The sequence below is a fragment of the Lemur catta genome, chromosome 1, assembly GCF_020740605.2.
Source record: "Lemur catta isolate mLemCat1 chromosome 1, mLemCat1.pri, whole genome shotgun sequence".
NCBI lineage: Eukaryota > Metazoa > Chordata > Mammalia > Primates > Lemuridae > Lemur > Lemur catta.
Genome location: NC_059128.1, coordinates 123,653,396 through 123,669,353, shown reverse-complemented (window position 1 = coordinate 123,669,353; position 15,958 = coordinate 123,653,396). Strand labels below are relative to the sequence as shown.

Below are 15,958 nucleotides of genomic sequence, written 5' to 3'. Positions count from 1 at the left end.
TCCAGTCCTGAAAGCAACTGCCAACAGATTCCATCTCTTTAGTATGGGCAGGGGATATTCCTTTCTTAAGTCTATGAATTAATATTCATCAGAACTTGTTTTTTTAGTACCAAAATACTTTTTTTCTTTTTTGAGACAGAGTCTTGCTCTGTTGCCCAGGCTGGAGGGCAGTGGCATGATCACAGCTCACTGCAGTCTTGACCTCCTGGGCTCAAGCGATCCTCCTGCCTCAGCCTCCAGAGTAGCTGGGACTACAGGTGCATGCCACCATGCCTGGCTAATTTTTTTATATTTTGTAGAGACAGGATCTCACTATGTTGCTCAGGCTGGTCTCCAACTCCTGGCTTCTACTGCACCTGGCCCGAAATGCTTTGATTGATCAATTTCATAGTAACGAAGCATCATTGTACACTATGACCATATTAAAAATAACATTAATGCTGATTGCATTTTGAGCACATATTAATATGTCCCAGGCACTCTGCTGATCCTTTCAGATGGATTTTCTCCTTTGACCTCTGGACAATACTGAGGTGGGTACTATTCTTCCCATTTACATGTGGGATTTACATGAGTTTAAAGAGGTTAAATGAAATGTCCAAGGAAACCAGATTGTCATCTATGTCTGTCTGACCCTAAACCCAAACAAACAACTTCCTGCCTCCACCAGCAGTGCTCTGCCTTTGCAGCAAAGGTGCCTCTGTGCACATCTGGTGTTTGCTGGTGCCTCTTGGAGGCAAACAGAGTTGCCACAGGCCAGCTGTGCAATGCCTCAGCCTCAGCGTGCCTTCCTAGGCAGGCTCCAGCCTCTGGGCCTCTTCCTCAAGATGTGAGTAAATGTCAGGCAGTTGGCAGGTCTCACATGTTAATCTTTGATCTCTAACTGTGAGAGGAGGGCCTGTGAAGACATTTCAGCTATTTCCTGGGTCGGGAAGTGAGGGAAAGCTGAGCCCAGGAAGCCTCAGCAATACAGCACTAGTTTTGCTTAACCTCAAGGCAGACCCACTTTAACTCCTCCGGCTCTGCAGGAACCCAGAGAGGTCCTGCCTCCTCTCACCCTGGATGCTGAGGAAGGTCTGGGTGGGATGATGGAGGTGGGAAGAGGTACTGCTGGGGGATAAGGCCTGTTCCTAAGGTGTCCCCAGTGTGGACTAAAATGAAATCCTAAGCGCTTCCCCCACCATGAACAGACCCCCTCTTGGCCAAGTGGACTTCCAGAAACCTTAAAACTGAGATCCTAGCCATGAGGGGAAGGGAGGTCAGACAGCCCTTGTACTGCCCCTCCCTTTTAGAGCCCAGGTACAACAATTGACCAGCATTGATGTTAAAACAGAGATGGTAAGACTGACACAACAGAATCTTTGTGACAGTAAGATACTAAATTATGAACAGGACCTAAGGCCATGCAGGGCAAAGGTTGAATCACCTGCAAGCCATCAACTTGCTGAACAGGTCACCTGCCTCTGCATATTGTGGCTTGTCTTCCATGAGCAGACTTCCTTGTCTTAAAACATTCCAAGTCTTTAAATAAAGCTTTATTTCTTTAACCAGTTACAAATCAAAGAATCTTTAAACCCACCTATAAGTCCCCACTTTGAGATGTTCCTTTGGGCCAAACCAATATACACCTTCCATGTATTGATTTATGATTTTATTTGCAATTCCTATCTCCCTAAAATGTATAAAACCAAACTGTAACCCGACCACCTCGTGACCCCTTGCTCAAGACTCCTTGGGCAGGACTTCCGGGCCTGTGATCACACATATTCAGCTCAGAATAAACTTCCTTAAATTATGTTACAGCGTTTGGGTCTCCCCCGACCTTAAGACGAAGAATGCTTGGGGGAGGAGGAAGGCAGCTTTTCCCGCTTACCCAGCCAGCTCTAGCACAGATCCCGGTGCTTCCGGTCAACACTGTGTTCAAAATGAGAGTTCTCTGCCCAGACTGCTAGAGGCAGTCTTACCGACTCATAAGAGCCAATGTTAAAGTTTTCAGCATCTGTGACAGCAAGCTGTTAAACATTATTTTAAAAATGATAGCCATTATTAAAAATAAAGTTACTATATATATTAAAGACAAAGGTAAAAATACTAAAAACTCACCACTTCCTGATGACTTTATTACATTTTACTCTTATCTAGGCTTTTGAGGTTGCTCTATTACATCCGTGTGGTGGAAACCTGACACTGTGACGTGTTAACTGACATCTCTTTCCAACGTCATGTCAGTAGCCTGAAACACGCGGCTGGGGTGGGTGTGTTTACATCACAGAAATGAGCTAGTGCTACCAACCGGGGCAGGGTTTCAGCAAGCTGGTTGTTGTGCTCACTTGGGCAGCAGATGCACTAAAATTGGAACAATACAGAGATTAGCGTGGCCCCTGCACAAGGATGATTTGCAAATTCGTGCAGCGTTCCTCATTAAATAGCTATATATATTTTTTAAAAATTATAAGACTAAAAACAAAGACAGCTGGTTGTTAAACATTTGCCAGCATACCACTGCCTGCTGGCATAGTTTATATTGTCTCATACTTTTTACAAACTTTAGCTTATGTGTTTTACTTTTGTACCATACCCTTCGTTTTCTAATATTTAGTAACATATCTGTCTTATTTCTATCTAGGTAGCAAAAAAATCTCAGGCAATAAATGGTAATCATGGCCCTCAACCTGTTAGCTCAGAGGTTACTGTAGCTTCATCCTTATTCAAACAGCAGGACCAAGGGAGGAAGAAAATCACTCATCAATCACCTGTCTCAAGAGGCAGGCTGCAGCCTTATGATGCCCGCATGGGCCACACAGTGTGTCCTGGGCAGTGGGAGGGGGCACCTCACTCCGGATCTTAACTCCATGCTGAAGATGGCTTGGTTTGGGGATCAATGCACCCCACCTGCCTCCTAAGAACTGCCTTGGAAATTCTCAGTCAGGCAGGGCAGGCTTGGGCCCCTGAACTCTGAATTTCAGAAAGCCAGAGGGGAATGTTAGTGGGAAATACTGACCAAGTGAAAAGAACACCTTTTGGATTCAAATCTCTGCTTCCCCATTTTCTGTCATGTGACCTTAAATTAATCTAAAGTCATTTAAACTCAGGGAGCTTTGGTTTCTTTATTTATATTAGGGGGAAAAGAAAAAGTACCTTGTTTTCATTTTACTTTTTATAATATCAAAAGCTGTTAACAAAAGCTCTAACAAAGTGAAATCAATTATTGCATGTATTTACACTGCTCAGATATTTTTGAAAACTGTAATACTTTCGTTTACTCAGTTATTATCACTAATTCAATGACCCTGAATGTTGCTGTAATTAGCCCCTGTAATTTGCATTTGAGAAATCTAAAATTTAGAGATAAGTTTCTTGTGCAAGATCACTCAGATAATACCCAAAGCCAAAATTCTAACCCAAATTCAAAATTATGTAGCCATTGGATTATTATACTCTTGGACTTAGCAGGTGTGTCACTCATGCATTCCAGAGAGGTTTATATGCATCAATAGGGTCCAGGGATTGGCACAGGTGCTGGACGTACAACCCACGTTACTCATCGGCTGCTGCTGACCCTGAAGCCACGGGCCAGCCCTTCTCACTTCTGCTTGCAGCCCTGCCTCCCAGTTGGCACCGGCTTGCTCCCTACATCCTTGCTTGCTTGAAACCCACCACCAGGGGTGGCCTTGGCTAAGTGAACTGTTGCTCAGTCTGAGAACTTCCCAGTTTCACCTCTCAGATCCAAGACTCACAGAGCATAGTCTGTCTGCACAGACCTCCTGGCGGAGCTGGGGGGCAGAAGGCTGGAATAATAAGACACATCTTTTTGGCTCTAGTTAATTACAGTTCAGGAAGTTTCTGATGCCCCATCCCAATGCACAGGTTATAGCCTTAACTGCTTCCAGAAGAACACCAAATTAGAGAGCATGCCAAGTGTTCATACATTTTAAAAAATTAGGCCAGCCGTGGCTCACGCCTGTAATCCTAGCCCTCTGGGAGGCCGAGGCAGGTGGATCGCTCGAGGTCAGGAGTTCGAGACCAGCCTGAGCAAGATCCCGTCTCTACTAAAAATAGAAATAAAAATTATCTGGACAACTAAAAATATATATAGAAAAAAAATTAGCTGGGCATGGTGGCACATGCCTGTAGTCCTAGCTACTCGGGAGGCTGAGGCAGTAGGATCGCTTAAGCCCAGGAGTTTGAGGTTGCTGTGAGCTAGGCTGACGCCACGGCACTCACTCTAGCCCCGGCAACAAAGTGAGACTCTGTCTCAAAAAAAAAAAAAAAAAAAAAATTAGATCTGATTGCAATACAATTCACGTTTAGTAAAATTATTCTGGAAAATCACGATAATGAAATTTACCCCCATCCCAAAACTCAGAGCAACAATAACTGCTGGCAATGTTTTAGTGACTATCATTCTGATGTTCTTTTTAATGCACATTATTTTATTATCTTTATCTCTGGCACCTGTTTCTAATATTAACTTTGCAGGTGAGAAGAAAGAATAACCACTACAATATTTTATGGGCAATCTACTCACTCATCCATCCATTCAACGAGTATTTGAGCGTGTATTACATGCAGTCACAGTTCCAGGTGCTGGAGACTGCAGCACACCCAACGGCCTTCCTGGAGCCTATAGCTTAGTCAGGGGGACAGACACACACCGGACAAGTGAACAAATATGTGTAAGAGTACAATTTGTGACAAGTGCCAAGAAGGAAATGAACAAGGTAAAGGAAGCAAAGGGAGTTGGGAAGAGATGCTCTTAGATCAGAGAGGACTTTATGAGAATGTGACTCTTACATGAAGATGATGCTGTAGATTATAGCAACCTGGTGTAAGTCAAAAGTCACCATGAATGACTAGCTGTTTGTCTCTTAAATCCATGCTTCAATTCTGTTAGTAGTTGGTGTGGGTAGATTCTCAAAGTAAGCCAAGGTCTTAGAGGTGATTTAATCCAACACCTTCACTTTATACGTGATAAAACTTAGCATCACGTTACTAGCAAACAATAGAACCCAACCCAGAGGCCAGCTCTGCGAACACACGAAGCACGTCAATTACTACTGTAACATGCAGCTCCTTTTAGGAAAGAATACTATAAAGAAACATTTTATACAGTCCCCATGAATACACCATCATCAAATATAATCAATTGCATAGTACTTGCATCTTTTTTCCATGATGGAAAGTCTGAGGCAAAAGAAAGCACATGGTTTTAGAATTACATAATACACAGATGGCATTTGTTTATTTATTTTTTTGCCTTATACTAGCTGTGTGATTTGGAAAAGCTATTTAATCCTTCTGAGCTTTAGTTTCTTTATTTTGGAAACCAAGATACTTAGTAAATGTGGTCATCATTTCAATGTTTAAATGTAGAAAACAGTGAGATTATAGGGGAAAAAAGACAGACATAGAGTGAAAAATTTAACCTCTTCGATGCTGGAGAAATCAAGTAGAGCTTATTGGTGGTTGAGCTTTCTTCCAGCTGAATGGTAACAGTAACTACTAAGTAACAGAAACCCGTGTCAGTGCGTGGAGAAACCTGGGTAACCAACCCCGCAGGTTGAAGCCTTATCACTGTGGTTTTTCTTTTAAGATACGGAACCTTCTGGTTTCATTTAGTGGCTGTTTTATTACGCTTACTGCATTGCATCACAAGCTCTGTGGTAGTGGTTTCATCTTTACCATGTGAACTGGATTATCCCGCTGCAAATGTCCCTTGAGTTCTTGGAAAAATATCTAATATTGATAAGAAACAAGACATTATGAAGGAAATACCCAGCTAGGAAACCGTTGAATGTCTGACATAGTTTGCAGAGGCTTTAGAGAGATCTTAACAGTTTCTTTAGAAAGGTCCATTTAAAGGCATATTTTTGAGTCCCTGGGACCTCCACAGAGCGCTCATTTTTTAGTGCGTTGGAACAGATAAGAACAAGCCTAGTTTTTAGTGTCTTTGAGCTTTTACCTATAAATCTTCTCTGGGAGGCTTCTCTCCCTAACCCGGCTGGGTTGCCATAGACCAAACAGAAGTGGCTACCACGGAGACAGCATGTGGGCTCCATCCTGAGGAGGGATCAGGCCCTTCCCCAGGTGCCGGTCCCCATCCAGCTAGCGGTTGGTTTCTTCCGCCTTGTGACCCCCTGGCAGGGGCAGGCACTTCTACCCACAGGAAGACAGCTGGGCAGAGCATCTCCTAAGGGAGCCAGTTATAGATGCTCTGGGAGGTACAGCAGCCTGCGGAGGAAAGGACACGGCAGGGCAATCTCGCTTCTCTCTTGCCCCCTCCAAGGATCTTTTCTTTCTTTCTTCTTTTCCTTTTTTAAAGAAAAGACATGAGTTAGTACTAAATATGGCGATCACAGACGTGAGTAATTCTGTCCTGGTGACTGTGCATCTGGGCTCATGGGCTTACTGGGTCTAAGTTCACAGGACTCCTTATTAATGATGGGATCACAATTAAAAATCACACATAAGCGAAATTAATAAAACTCTGCAATCAAAGTCAAAAATTAATATGGAAACAAACATAGAAAAAAGCATTCGGGTGGGTGCCGTGGCTCATGCCTGTAATCCTAGCACTCTGGGATGCTGAGACGAGAAGATTGCTTGAAGCCAGGAATTTGAGACCAGCCTGAGCAAGAGCAAGACCCTGTCTGTACAAAAAGTGGAAAAATTAGCTGGGTGTGGTGGTGTACACCTATAGATACTCGGGAGGCTGAGGCAGGAGGATTGCTTGAGCCCAGGAGTTTGAGGTTACAGTGAGCTATGATGATGCCACTGCACTCTAGCCCAGGCCACAGAGAGAGACCTTATCTCAAAAAAGAAAAAAAAAAACAAAAAACCAAAAAGGATAAAGCATTCACTTGGTCTCCGTGGAGAAAAGTGCTTAACTTTAGTAATAACTGGTTTGGATGAGATGTTTTTCATGTGGTAAAGCAATCTCTTCAGAAAAGTAAACTAAAAAGTAAATCTAGAATTCCATGGATTACACACACTTACGTGTAATGACAATCTTCAGCAGTGGTTCTCATGCTTTGGCATATCTAAAACATTGTAAAAAAAAATGCAGATTCCTGAATCCCACTCCTAGAAATTCTGATGAAGTAAGTCTGGGAGTGCAGCCCAGAAATCTAAATTTTAATAAGCTCATCAAATGCTTCTGACACAAGAATCAATTCTCTGGACCAACTTTAGCAACTCTAGTCTCCCAAAAAGAAAAAAGAAACTTACTTTGGAATATACAAAGCCAAACTGCAAGAACATTGGTGTCACATTCCAAAAGCCAATGTTCACATTTTCAAACATTTGCCTTTCAACACTGGTGCATGACTTTAAATCTAACTGATCCTTCATGGTCCCCACAGCAGCAACTGCTTAGAAAAAAAATCACTGGGGAAAGGAAAAAATTGTCATTGCTACTTGTTTACGTACAGGATCTCATAGGGTAGTGAAGAAGATATGAAGCTCTTTCAATTAACACAATTTTTTAGGTATGACCTCTGTTTTATTCACTGAATAAAAGAGTATTTTTGGTCCCAGTAGGAATGTTTGCCATGATTTGAGGCCTACCCAAAAGCCCTCTATGTGTTCTGAAGTGTCTGAATTACACTTTGAGCCTTTTGTAGTTTTGTTTCTTTTAAATATTGTTAAAATATTATATTTTTACTAGAGACTGAGGGAGACGAAGAGAAAGAGGGAGAATTTAAAAAGTATAGTGTCAGACTAATTGGTGGTTTTTCTTAGTGGTGCATAAAATAATGGAGTGTCTTAAAGTGATGATGTCTTAGGCCAGATGAAATGTGATAATAACACCTGTATCCTAGCATTTCATGGGAGTTAACAGAGTCAAGAAACAAGGTGCTTAGAACCATGACTGGCTAATATTAATTACTTAATCAATATAATCTCTTTGTAGTCGAACATGTGGATGGATTATAAATTAACTAGTCCCCTTATGTTGGACCTTTAGATTGCTTCTAATTTTCCTGTTGTTATATACAGCATTGATTTCTATTAACAATTAGTATACATTCCTGGTAGTGAAGTTACTAGGTCAAAAAACATGAACAATTTAAGGAATGGACTTGTAATCATAGTGATTAGAAAGTCCGTCAAAGCTGGGTTGGAATCACCACTTACTCTGTAATCTTGGTCATTTTACTTAACCTTTCTCAATTTTTGCATAAAATGGGAATAATAATAACATCCACAGGCATAGTGTGACATTTAAATAAGATGGTGCTATTCGACACAACACAATACTGGCACGTAGTGTGTTCAGAATAAATGTAAGCTATTTTCATTAGGACGTTGAGACACCAGCAGCATTGCGTGTCTTCATCCCAGCTTTGGGCGAATGTGCATCGCACTTTATAAAACCATCAGTTTTCAACAGTGACTCCATGTGGCCATAATAGAAATAGCAGCAGCACAAAAGAGGTGTGTGTCGTCAGAAAGGATGAGATTTATCGATTCTTTCTCTTGGTATTTCACAGGACTGTCCATTTGGATGGCAGAAGCCTGTGCCTGGGATTCTCAAACAATCTGAGACAAGCAGACCTCAGGGAAGAGAATTTGGGCCCTGCCAATCTGCACATGAGGCTCTGAGTGATTGCTTTAAATATTAAAAGATGATGATCTCATTTAGATGTCATGTATGTTATTATATATCAGATATATTTTATATGATATGTTATACATTATCTAAGCATTTTATATATAGTATATATTTATATATAGTGGGTACATACATATTTGCACTGGTAAAATAGTTCGCAATTATTTCTAAGCAATCGGTACAGGAACAGTCTATCTCTCTGCATAATATAACCATGAAAAACCACTTTTCCAATTTTATTTGTACGTTATATTTCTCAGCAAACTCTAAGAGAGAATTTTAATGAATGATTGGGATTGGCATGCTGAAATCTGAGATGTTACTTATGAAAGATCTCCTAGCTTGAACTGCCTGAGAAGTTAGGAGGCCCAGAGTTTAGAAATGCAACCATAAGTGATTACATAATGAGCACTTTGAATACATTAAACAACTGGCTTGTCAGATGAATATACATATTTCATAAATTTTATTTCAGAGAACACTATATCAATCACAATTCTACGGTTTCTATTAATACAATCCACTCATGAAGATTAAATAAAAGAAAATATTATTTTAAAATAAGCTTTTACTTCTTTAGTATATGAACAGAGGAAATATAGAGCTTCAAGTAACAGTTTAAAAAATCACTATCGGTAGCAAAATCATAAAAACCCAAAGATATGGATGTGAATGGTTGGTTTGAATTATAATACATTTGAAATATATAATTATAAAGCTTTATATAAATTTTAAATGTAGTTTGACCACTCTTAAAAATTTATATACTAACTTTATTAACTAGACTGTACTTACTTATTGACTAGTGTGTTCTCAGCAGAGGACGGACTTCTGAGGGCAGAAACACTATTTACTCTTCCTTTTTTTTGAGACAGTCTCGCTCTGTTGCCCCCCCAGCTAGAGTGCAGTGGCATCATGATAGCTCACTGCAACCTCAAACTCCTGGGCTCAAGTGATCCTCCTGCCTCGGCCTCCTGAGTAGCTGGGACTACAGCCACCACATCCGGCTAATTTTTTTTCTGTTTTTGTTACAGACGAGGTCTCACTCTTGCTCAGGCTGGGCTCAAACTCCTGGCCTCAAGAGATCCTCCCGCCTCCGCCTCCCAGAGTGCTAAGATTACAGATGTGAGTCCAACACTAAGATATATTCTTTTAAAATTATGTGCCAGGAACTATAAGGTTATATAAGGATTATATCAAGAGTAAATAGTGTTGGGTGGGCACAGTGGCTCATGCCTGTAATCCTAGCACTCTGGGAGGCTGAGGCAGGAGGATCACTTGAGCCCAGGAGTTTGAGGTTGCTGTGAGCTAGGCTGACGTCAGGGCACTCCAGCCCAGGCAATAGACCGAGACTCTGTGTCAAAAAAAAAAAAAAAGAAAATCCTTCTTAATGACTCAAACAGGCAACTAGGATCTGAAAATTATCTATGTGACCACATAATTTACCAGCTACACTGAAACACTTTTGAGAGTGAAAGAGGGTGCTATTAATAATTACATGGGCACAACCTGAATATAGGGTCACCCAAGCCATAAGTCACATATGCTCCCATTTTATCTAAAGACTAGCTTATCTTAAAATGAGTATTTTTTTGATAGCAAATGAAATATAAACACAATTCAAGAATTTGCTAACTATTTCTCTACTGACTTACCAATCTACATAGGATTCTTTTTTAATTTTAATGATTAAAAAATGTTTTTTTTAAATCAATGAATTAAAGGTTCCTCATTTTTATGCACCTCAGCTGCTGATTTTCTTCCTCAGAGGTAGCCACCACTGACAGCTTAAAGAGGATCCTTCCAGACATTTCCAATGCACAGAAAAAACAGTGAGCTGTTACTCCTGGAGCTGTATTTGAGAGGATCTTCCAGAGGGTGAATACATTGGCTTAGTGGTATGAAATATAATGACTCTGATTGATAATTATGGTCTGCTTTCAAAATAATGTTTATAACTATAAGTGTATTAGTTTTCTAGGCCTGTTGTAACAAAGTACCACAAACTGAGTGGCTTAAAACAACAGAAATATATTATCTCACAGTTCTGGGGGCCAGAAGCCTGAGATGAAAGCATTGGCATGTTCCCTCTGAAACTTGCGGGGAAATCCTTCCGGGTCTCCGCCCAGCGTCTGGTGGCTTGCTGGCAACCTTTGTCATTTTGGAGCTTGCAGCTGCTAACTCTTCTCTCTGCCTTTGTCAGCACACAGTGTTCCCCTGGTGTGTCCCTGCCTCCACATGGCCATATTTTTATAAGAACACCACTCACATCGAATTAGGGGCCCACCCTACTCCAGTATGTCCTCATCTTAGCTACGTAATATGCAACGACCCTATTTCCAAATAAGGTCACATTCTGAGGTACTAGGGGTTAGAACCTCAAACATATCTTTTTTTGGGGGGGCCGGGGTACACAATATAATCCATAACAACAGGTTAGCTTTGTAAACCAATCAATTAAGGCTACCGTATGTAACAAATACTCAGCAATCCCTGGAATTTGGTTCTTCCTTCTCATGTTTGAGAAAATCTATATGGGCAATTACTGATAGATGTAGAGAAACCTGAATGAACTGACCTCAGCTAACCAAAATTCTGAATTCACTGAAAAAATTTAATTTGCAGTAGCCTTTTCAAAAGAGTGGTCATTAACATGAAAACAATCAGCTATCATGGGAATAACTTCTTATAGAATATTGAGTAGATGCAAAACAATATTTATAAATATGTGTACAGTTAGAAGAATTCTAATACGAATACCTGTGACCCTACCACACAATTTAAAAAATAAAACATTACCATTATCCTTGAAGTATAATTTTCAATTACATATAATTTAATTTAAAAAATTTATTTTCAACATATTTGTGTCTGACAAAATTAATATATTGGTATATGCTTGTTATCAAAAATATTTCTAATTTAGAATTATATGAAATAAAAATTTAAAGTTTTCCCATGCTGGAGGTACCCTCTTGACAAGGTACATCACTCTTTGGAATAGGGGAAGAAAGTTCCATAACATGTCTGTACCCTAGTTTATGTAGCCAATGACCTATGTTTAAGTTGTTTCCACTTTTCTGCTATTACAAATAATGCTGCAGGGGCCGGGCACGGTGACTCACGCCTGTAACCCTAGCACTCTGGGAGGCCGAGGTGGGAGGATCACTTGAAGTCAGGAGTTGGAGACCAGCCTAAGCAAGAGCAAGACCCCATCTCTATTAAAAATAGAAAAAATTAGCCGGGCGTGGTGGTATGTGCCTGTAGTTTCAGCTACTCAGGAGGCTGAGGCAGGAGGATCACTTGAGCCCAGGAGTTAGAGGTTGCAGTGTGCTATGATGATACCATTGCACTCTACCTAGGCAACAGAGCAAGACTCTGTCTCAAATCAAAACAAAAACAACAACAAAACAAAACAACGCTGCAGAGAACATCTTTCTACATATAACATTGCACACTCGTCTGTATCCACAAGATACATTCCTAGAAGTGGAAATGTTGGATAAAAGGCATGCATGTGCATTTTAAATTTACATGAATTTGAGTTAGTTTCCTCATATATCACATTAAAAATGGTTCCAAGTAAAATAATTGTTGCAACAGTCTTCAGGGAATCATAACAAGTCAGCACTTAAGCCCAGACTTTAATGTTCTAGACTGCAACCCAGTGGGCTTATCCTCCACACAAAGGGGGTCAGGAAAAGTCCCATGATGCCAGGTCACCAGGTGGAATTTCCTGGGGCAAATACCTTGCTGTTGTGATGGGCTGATAGTCACTTATTTGACAAATATACCAGCTACCTACTTCATCTCTGTATAGCCCTCACCCCTAGATTGAGTTCCTCCACTTGGGAACTAGACTCCATGCCCTTACAAGACCTACTCAGGGACACAGCTCTGCAATTTCCTCTTCTTTTTCCCCTGACACCTACCTTCCATCTCTCTTGAATAATTTGATCAACATAACAAACATGCTGTTTCTTTAGGCCCCATTTCTCTATTCACTTTTATAGTAAAATCTCTAAAATAATTTTCTATACTTTCCAGAGTAATTTCGTTTCTCTCATTTGCACTTGAAACTACTCCAATCAGGTTTTCATATCCATTTCTCCATTGAAACTGCTCTTATTAAGAATATCAGTGACCTCCACATTTCTTTTTTTAAAAATATATTTTTTTAATTGTATATACTTTTCGGGGGGGGGGAGGGGAGACAAATGCAAAACTGAGCCAGTCATATAACTCATTGTACAGTCATACAAACCTATGAGGATGGTAACATTTTTGTGTTCAAAACCCACCTTTTGTAGAGGACAAAGCAATAGCACTGCAAGTTGGACTTGGGGGTCTGACTTGTGCGCCTCATTCAGTTTCCTCTTCTGTAAAATGAGAATAAACTGTGACAGGTAGTTAAACTCTGTAAAAGGGGAATATCACCACTTACCTCACAAGTAAATGGTGCGGTGAGTTTTGAATGAGACATACAAACGCTTAAATTCAGATCACGTTAAATTCTTTCTCTTGTACAGGTTAGGTAATTTGTGTGTGTGTCTAGATTCCTGACTCCCAGTTCTGTGCTCCTTCCTCATGAACTTACTTTCTGGACGGTATTTGACAGGGTAGGAGCCCGATAGGGCTCTTCATTTAGAGAACTGTGGGGAGTGGAAGCAAAACATATTTTGTAGAACAGGACTGAAACAACATTTTAGTTAATTCTGTGATGGCTTGCTTAATTTATAGCTAATAGCCAAAGTCCGCTTTTGTATACAAGGCCTGCTTGCTTAATTTATAGCTAATAGCCAAAGTCCGCTTTTGTATACAAGGCCTGCTTGCTTAATTTATAGCTAATAGCCAAAGTCCGCTTTTGTATACAAGGCCTGCTTGCCTAACTTATAGCTAACAGCCAAAGTCCGCTTTTGTATACAAGGCTTGCTTGCTTAACGCTTGGTTGCGATAAAGAGCTAAAAAAAAAAAAAAATATATAAAAGACCTGTACTCCCGCTGCGCGGGGTCCCTGCCCATAGAAAGAGACCACTGCGTTGGTGCTCGGGGCTTGGACCCTAGTTCGAACTAGTCAATAAACTCCTTTGCCTTTTACAGCCTCAGTGACTCTGTCATTCTGTTCCCGGGGCCGAGGGAATCTGGCTCTAACAATTTGAAAGCTCAAACGTCTTTTTATGGCCGCAGCTTCACATCTCCTTCTATTTCTATAAAGCGAACGTCTTTCGCCTAGTTTGACCCTCAAGGGCTCCCATTCCTTTCACCTCAGAGTGCATGCGCGGAAGCACGCTGACCTTTCGGCTCCGTGCGTCTGCTGCTCTGACAATGGCGGCGCGCGGCGTGGGGCTGCTGGCACGCTTGCCACTATGCGCCCAGAGGAGAAGTCGAGTCCAGCGTCCTAACTTCAGGCTTCTCTGTTGCCCAGGAACTGTGGCCGAAGACCTCCAGAGAGAAGAGCCACTTTCGGGGAGCGCGGAGACAGGTGATGGCGCCGTGGCCTCAGTTTACTCTGTTGCCCCGTCCCGCAGCGGGCGAGGGAAGAGGGAAGAGGCAGGGACTGCGGGCGAACGTGTGGTTGTGGAAACGGCTGTGGAACCTTGGGCAAGAGCGTGAGGCTGTGTCCCGTGCTCTGATCACACTAAGGGAAGTTAGAGTCGCGGCCGTTGCTGATGTAAAAGTGGGGTGTTTGTGACGTTTCTTCCGGGCGACTCCGGTGTACAGAAAGAAACTGTTCAAATCTCTGTGAAGTTTAAGTCAAAGGCACAGTTTGCTAGCATTTTACAATTTGACGAAATAGTGTCCCCAGTAATAATAATGCTACACGAGTCGGTTGCTTCATTATTCACATTTATGTCTAATTTTGATACACTAGATTTCTAATTTTGATACATGTTGCTAGAGGCCAACTCCAGCCTAATGAATAACCAGTATATCGTAGACTTAGGGTTTTACTTATGAAATTTACTGCCGTTTACTTTATTCTTTTGTCCATTTTGAGCAAAATCAGTCTGGTAACAGGTTTACATCCACTGGAACAGGCTGTCCCACGGATGTTCTAAATTTCTGTGTTGCTTTGTGTATTAGGAAGTTCACTATTACTGAACCCCCCTTGTGACCCAAGAGCGTGTGTGTGGCATTTACAGTTCTTAAAATTGTCTTGCATTAAATGTATCACTGTTTCCGTTGTACTGATATAGAAAGAGGTTCAAAGAGCTAAATAACTTGTGCAACAATACCTTAGCTCAATTTAGACCTGAGTCAAACTGTCAAACAAAATGTATTGATTTCTATCATTCCTTGGAGCTATAGGTTTAAGAAATGAAGTTGATTTTGGGAACACTTCTAAAGTATGCTAAAAAAAAAAAAAGTAAAATATTTTTTCTTAAATTGCTGTCTTCAGACTGTATGAAAGATTATATTGACAGAGAGTGAGAAATATTACTGTATATGACATTTCATTGAAATATTGATTGGATCATATTTAGTAGAAGATGCTTCTGTTGAAAATTGCTAAGTAACTCTGAAAATTTGAGTAAGGATTCTGCTAAAGAAGCTGTTGTAGTGTAACATTTATATAGTGGTTTAAGTTTGAGAGTATTTTCATGTGCTCCTTAAGACCTAAAACAACCCTGTGGAGTAGGCATGGAAGGGATTATTATTACTCCATTTTATAGATGAAGAATCAGGCTAGTATAAGTTGAATAGCTCATATTTACACAGCTATGCAGTGGGAAAGGTAAGAATAAAACACACTGTGGTTGATTCGAAGGCTGTACTCTTCATTTACTATAGCTTTGTTGTTTTTCTTCCCTAAGGAAATGTTTCATGGTATGTCATTTGAGTAATATAACTGACTAAATATTCAGGGGCTCTTGTGGGGCATAACAAGTAACAAAATCCTCATTTGAATTTTTTTTAACCATTTTTAAAGAGGGAAGAAGGTAGCTACCTTTAGAAGCATATAATTTTATAATTGGAAGGAACCTGAGGAATATCCAATTCAGTTTTTCACTCTGTGTGAGAACTCATTGCCAAAACATTCCTAGCAATATTTTCTAATAACAAGGAACACACTTTCTCATAAATTAGCTAATTCCATTTTTGGTCAGGCTCTAATGGTTGAAAAATGTTTATAATGAGTTAAAATCCAGTTTCTCATTTTCATGTTGGTCTTAGTTTTGACATAGCTTTCATGTAAGTAATGGAAAGAGCTGTAGTAAAAAGAGACTGAGTGTGTATAGTCTATTATTCAGGATTCTTTTAGATGCAGGTGACAGAAACTTAACATATATTAAGTAGGAAAGGGAGTATATACCAATTCATGTAACAAACTCTGTAAAGAGA

General features: G+C 40.5%; 1 protein-coding gene, 1 long non-coding RNA gene and 1 other non-coding gene across 4 annotated transcripts in view; 2 read left to right on the top strand and 1 right to left on the bottom strand.

Moving 5' to 3' along the window:
• Positions 1-2,322: 2,322 nt before the first annotated feature.
• On the top strand, positions 2,323-2,426 carry LOC123631206. The gene has a single exon (XR_006733070.1). It is a non-coding gene; the product is annotated as a U6 spliceosomal RNA (small nuclear RNA).
• A 2,835-nt stretch (positions 2,427-5,261) lies between these two features.
• On the bottom strand, positions 5,262-14,238 carry LOC123624809. 2 transcript variants are annotated; one of them, XR_006730225.1, is made up of 3 exons: positions 13,879-14,238; positions 12,916-12,993; positions 5,262-6,311 (listed from the first exon to the last, which is right to left on the bottom strand). It is a non-coding gene; the product is annotated as an uncharacterized LOC123624809 (long non-coding RNA). The 2 variants fall into 2 exon arrangements; XR_006730224.1 differs by having other exon boundaries at positions 13,909-14,238.
• The window catches only part of LOC123624801 (mitochondrial poly(A) polymerase), a 27,861-nt gene continuing 25,800 nt past the window's right edge, over positions 13,898-15,958 (top strand). The window contains exon 1 of the mRNA XM_045532950.1: positions 13,898-14,096. Within this exon, the coding sequence (XP_045388906.1) occupies positions 13,940-14,096 (157 nt within the window). The 5' untranslated portion in view covers positions 13,898-13,939. The remainder of the gene's footprint in view (positions 14,097-15,958) is intronic.